The 5937-nt window shown below is 33.5% G+C and overlaps 1 protein-coding gene across 1 annotated transcript in view; it reads left to right on the forward strand.

Annotated features, from left to right (window-relative positions):
• The window catches only part of LOC107674754 (low-density lipoprotein receptor-related protein 2-like), a gene marked incomplete at its 5' end in the record, with an annotated part of 69088 nt that extends 64513 nt beyond the window's left edge, over nucleotides 1–4575 (forward strand). The window contains 5 exon segments of the mRNA XM_016468847.1: nucleotides 696–822; nucleotides 2102–2209; nucleotides 2328–2444; nucleotides 2681–2752; nucleotides 3892–4575. Of these exon segments, the coding sequence (XP_016324333.1) occupies nucleotides 696–822; nucleotides 2102–2209; nucleotides 2328–2444; nucleotides 2681–2752; nucleotides 3892–4062 (595 nt within the window).
• Nucleotides 4576–5937: the final 1362 nt, after the last annotated feature.

Consider the following 5937-nt stretch of genomic DNA (forward strand, 5'->3'; position numbering starts at 1 on the left):
TTTTTCATTTAAAAACATGAGATGCAGTGGGATGGGGAAAAACCCGCCATAAAGTCTCGATATATGTTTTTTTCAAAGTTAAACTTGCATTAATTTTACATGGCTTTCTAACCATGCGGCTCCTTTGTGTGAGACACGAGTGCAACGGTGATAGATGTCCCTCTAGAAAAAATGCGCGAAATATGCGTTTGTGAATGGCTTGGTTTCAGTTTTGATGTAAACAAGATCTTCTCCGCATTGATGTATTTTTAATGACCAATGCAGCAGCGTCGCATCTAGTGGCTTCAACTGGATAGGCTAACAAAAACATTATAATGCAACGACACTTACATCGTCATCGCATCTTGTGCGCCACTGATAAAGCTGCCTCCTTAATGCACACCTAAAATTCGAATGCAACATTTTTGCATTCGAATGTGGATTTTTATTTGAAATTCGACGAATATTCTACTTTTTTTTTGACAGCCCTAATGTGTTATACTTGCAATGACTTCACTGATTATATCAAATTAAGCAACATTCAATATTGCGATGGTTTTAATGTTCTTTTTATTTCTCTGTGAAGTTTCCACGTAATTAGACTAGATCGAAGAAAGCATTAAGATGTTTATATGTCTCTGATTTAAACTTCAACAGCAGAAACACTGTTTGAGTTGGTATAATTTTCATGTACCAATTTTTCTCCACCGTTTTAGTCTGAGCAGCCTGGTGAAGTCGGCAGACACAGGAAATGGAGTGGCGTTTCATTCAGGTGACAATGTCACGATGGACCTGGAGCCTCAGACTCTGGGAGTGTCGTTCATCGACAGGGCCATGCAGCTGGTAAATGGTGGTCTTTTGTGTCGATTTAACAGTAACTCCTGGATTGTTAAGTGCACTCAGCACATTTTTTCTTGACTTATCTCTGAGGCGTAAAATCCCTGGTTGACCTTTTGGCCGCAGTGTTAATGTTTCATCTTTTCCAAGACTTACATTATCAGTGCACTAGTTTCTAATGGGATTCTGTGTACACTGCAAAAAGATGGCTTATCTTACTTAGTATTTTTGTCTTGTTTCTAGTCAAAATATCTAAAAATTCTTAAATCAAGATACTTTTACTAGATAAGCCAAATGACTTAAAATATTTAGTCTTGTTTCCAGGGGAAAAAAACTAAATTAAGTGCATTTAGCTTAAAACAAGTAAAATTATATGCCAGTGGGGTAAGTAAAATATTCTTAAAACAAGAGCATATTACTTACCCCACTGGCAGATAATTTTACTTGTTTTAAGCTAAATGCACTTAATTTAGTTTTTTTCCCCTGGAAACAAGACTAAATATTTTAAGTCATTTGGCTTATCTAGTAAAAGTATCTTGATTTAAGAATTTTTAGATATTTTGACTAGAAACAAGACAAAAATACTAAGTAAGATAAGCCATTTTTTGCAGTGATATCATTAATCACAATGAAAATTCTAGTCTATTTAAGATGTTAAAAGTAGTGGTCGACTAATATGAGTTTTTCAAATAAGACAATGGCGATAATTAAATGAACACTTACCCTATCATTCACAAGTTTGGGGATGCATTAATTTGATCAAAAGTGACAAGACATTTATAAAGTTACAAAAGATTTCTATTTCAAATAAATGCTGTCCTTTTGAACTTTCTGTTCATCACAGTTTCCACCAAAATATGAATCAGCACCACTATTTTCAATATTGATGATAATCATAAATGTTTCTTGTGCAGCAAATCAGCATATTAAAATGATTTCTGAAGGAACGTGTGACACTGAAGACTGGAGTAATGATGCTGAAAATTCAGCTTTTCATCATAGGAATAAATTACATTTTACAATATATTTAATGAATTCAAATGCAGCCTCTGTGAGCAAAAGAGCCATTTAGGAACAGTAAAAAAAAATCTTACCGATCCCAACATTTTTAATGGCAAACAACTTTATGCCAAGTTTATTGCCAAGTAAACAGTTATTTGCTAATAATCTCAGATTTCAGTGCCTGAAGTTTTTAATTCACCTCATTGATTTCAGTCTAGCTAGCTAGCTGTGGGTTGAAGCATTGATTTGTGTCTGATCTGGATTCTCTGGTTTTTATTATTAGGATGAGAATTTTGCAGACTCTGGTAGGCAGCCAATCACATTTGAGAATCCTCTGTACTCGACTGCAGCCGGCCCATCCAGCGATCCAGCAGTAATACACGCTACTCAGGTATATTGCCTTCTCGAAAACATTTCATAGCCTTCTAGACATTGCTAACAGTGTGAATGAAACATGTTCGACCTGAGCGGGTCTTCTGTTGAGTTTTGTGTTTCTGTGCTTCATACAGGTCACTGTGAACGTCAGCGGTGACCAGGTGGAGAATAACTTCTCAAACCCTACGTATAAAGCTCATGAACAGGCAGTGGAGGTGAAGAGCAGACCTGCAGAGCAAACAACCACACAGGTGGGAACATCTGAACATTTGTCCACAGTTCAGTCATTATTTCCTGTTGTTTCTCCATCATGCGACCATGTTTATTTTATTTTATTGTATTTTTTATTATTTTATTTATTTTAATGTTTAACATTTTTTTATATTTTATTTTAATTAATTAATTGAATTAATTGTATTTATTTTTATTTTTTTTAAACTTTTTTATTTATTTGTATTTTATTTTATTTTTTTTATTTTTTTTGCAGGAGTCCAAATGGAGTTTCTTTAAAAGAAAACTGAAGCCAAGCACAACATTTGAAAACCCTACATATTCAGAGGTGAGTAGAACTGACTATGTTAACATTAATTTATAACTTCACTTGTCTAAACAAAAGTAATAGTAGTGAAAGAAGAAACAGCCAATTGTAGAAAGTCAAGCGATCAAGGAAACACAAGTATGACGTTTGCATTTTGTTTAAGCAGACTCATTTATCGAAAGTGATTTACAAATCACAAGAATTTTGCCAACAATATCCATAGTACACAATGCCAAGTTTATAATATTTAACAAAATTAGTACGTAAGCCAGAACATAGGTGAAATCTATCTTTCATAGATAAATATTAAAAAAGGAACACAATTCAATATAGTCTGACAAAAGTACAGTATATATATATATATACAGAATATATATATATACAGAATATATATATACATATATATATATATATATATATATATATATACTAATGCATTCCTCTTATATGCAATTCAATCCTATGATATGAAATCGGGACAGTTAATAGAGTCAAGATGATCAACAGTTCTGTGTGGCCCGTGATTTTTCAGCCTGTGTGATGTTTTTGTAGTTCATTATACTCTTCAGAGTTATTATTGTTAGCTAAAATTAAAAACCATAAAAAACAATTTAATTATTTGAAATAAAACTGACTAAAATATAAAATCCTTTTTTATATACTATTATAACATTTATTAATATTTTAAATGAGTTTTTATTTTGTTTTCCATTTAATTTTAGGTTAGGTTTTGGTAATTTTGTCATTTTATTCTTTTTTATTTTATTTTTATTTATTTTTTCTATTCAGCTGTATTTCAAGTTTCATTACTGGAACTTAAACATATTTATTTTTTATTTTTATTTTTCTCATTTTATTAAAACTAAATAAGCTAAAATTACTGAAACTTGGGAGTTAAAATGAAACCAGAAAATCGAATTCAAAACGTTAACAAAAATTCTAATAGCATTTCAATGATACTGAAATTTTGTCACTAAAAGGTATCATAATAAACCATCAGCAGTATTTCCACAGGAGAAATTAAATGCATGTGGACAGGAATATTCTCATAGCTGTAAAGCATGTAAACGTTATTTTCAGAATAAAGTTTTAACCAGAATATGGGTCTTAATGTGAGAATGATGCGCATGTGGTCAAAGTTGACGTTGTCTTTGTGTCAGATGCAGGATGAGCAGACGCATGGAGCTGCAGACGCCAGCTCTTCATCACAGCCGTCTCCTTTCGGTCCTCCTCTCAAACCCCTGAAACGAGAGAAACTGTGCGCCTATTCACCGACAGAGGACACCTTTACAGACACGGCCAACCTGGTTAAAGAGGACAGTGAAATATGACCATCACACACGGGAAAATACAAAGAAAAACTCCCTTTGCACAGAATCTATTTTTATATGCAGCCTGCATACGACAGAAATCAATTTAAGATTATTTTTGAAACAAAAAAAAAAGTATAGATGAAATGTTTGTATAGCCTACAGAAAAGAGACTTTGCCTTCTGATACTTTGTATGCCAATTCATGTTGTATGATTCTTTTTTTATTATTGTTGTGATGTCATATTTGTATATCTTTGCACTAATGCTGCTGAAGGAGAATGTTATGAATATTTTGTACATTTGTAAATTGAAAAGATTTTGTTTGATAATATCCTCTGGTCAGATGTTATTTTGAAATAGATTATTACTTATTCCTGGAGATTCACACACACACACACATATGCCAACGATACTGAGTAAAAGTGCTTTGAGAGCCAGCTGAGACTTTGCCATTTGATCTGATTATTCGTAAAGGAATAGTTCACCCAAAAATGACAATTCACCGTCTGGACATCCAAGATGTAGATAAGTTTGTTTCTTCATCAGAACAGATTTGGAGAAATGTAGCATTACATCACTGATTCACCATTGGATCCTCTGCAGTGAATGGGTGCCGTCAGAATGAGAGTCCAAACAGCTGATAAAAACATCACAATAATCCGCAAGTAATCCACACCACTGCAAAGAGTGAAGCAAAAAGCTGCGTGTTTGTAAGAAACAAAGCCATCATTAAGGTGTTTTTAACTTCAAACCGTTGCTTCCAGCTAAAATATCAGTTCACAATCCATAATAATGCTTCCTCCAGTGCAATTTTTCATTTTTCTGATATATCTGTCTGATATATATGTCTGATATATCACTCATGTGCAGATCTACTGAGAGCTATTAAAGGAATAGTTCGCCCAAAAATGAAAAAATCGGTCATTATTTACTCTCCCGCTCCAGTTGTGAGTAGTAAGTTGTACAGTAACTTTGTTTAAGGAACTGACACCAAATTGCATGATAAAGATCTGCTTATTTTCCTCAAAATAACAGCATATGGGTTTCAAATGACATCAGGGTGAGGAAATAATGACAGAAATGGTGAACTACTCCATGCAGAGAAAGGGACTCTCATTAAAGAAAGTCTGAAAGTATGATAATGCAGTGACATATTCCGCTGTAAACACATTTTAATAGAAGTAGAAGACATACCACTTCTGTTTTATATATTGAAATAATACTTGAAATTTCCCAGTTTATATGCATGTGATTCTAACTGTGATATCTGGAGATCTCTGATGTCCCATCAGCGTTTCAAGGGCTTTTCATACTTGCTTTCCCATCTGATGAAGTGCATGGGCTGTGAAGTCAATATATTTGAAATGATTTTGTATATTAAAGACAGTAAAAAAAATGAATATTATGAATTTGTTCATCTTGACATGCCGATTATGTTACTGTTGAAAGGAACTGGAAACAACGCTGCTGTGAAAAATCAAATAAATTTGTTTTATGAGAAATTGTAAGATCTTTTTGATGTACAACAAATACACACACACACACACACATACAGAGTTCTGGCATGACGTCCGATAGCTCTAACTCAATCTGACCTAATGACATCATTATCACATGGCACAGCTGATTGGTTCTCTCCTGTAGAGAAACCATAAAATATTAAGGCCAACATTATATAAAATGCATTTTATATATATTACACATTTCTCTTTCTGTCTGTCCCCCTTATTTCCACATGGTACTAATAGGCTAAATGATGTGGGTTGGGTTAATTAGTGAAGACAGGTGATGCTGTTACAAAGAAGCCTTAAAGAACTCTGCAAAACTTGGTGCTGATTGAGAGGGTTGAAGAAATGAGTGTGTGAGTGAGGGAGGAGTGATTGTGCAGAGTGAA

Source organism: Sinocyclocheilus anshuiensis, unplaced genomic scaffold, assembly GCF_001515605.1.
Source record: "Sinocyclocheilus anshuiensis isolate Anshui unplaced genomic scaffold, SAMN03320099.WGS_v1.1 scaffold680, whole genome shotgun sequence".
NCBI lineage: Eukaryota > Metazoa > Chordata > Actinopteri > Cypriniformes > Cyprinidae > Sinocyclocheilus > Sinocyclocheilus anshuiensis.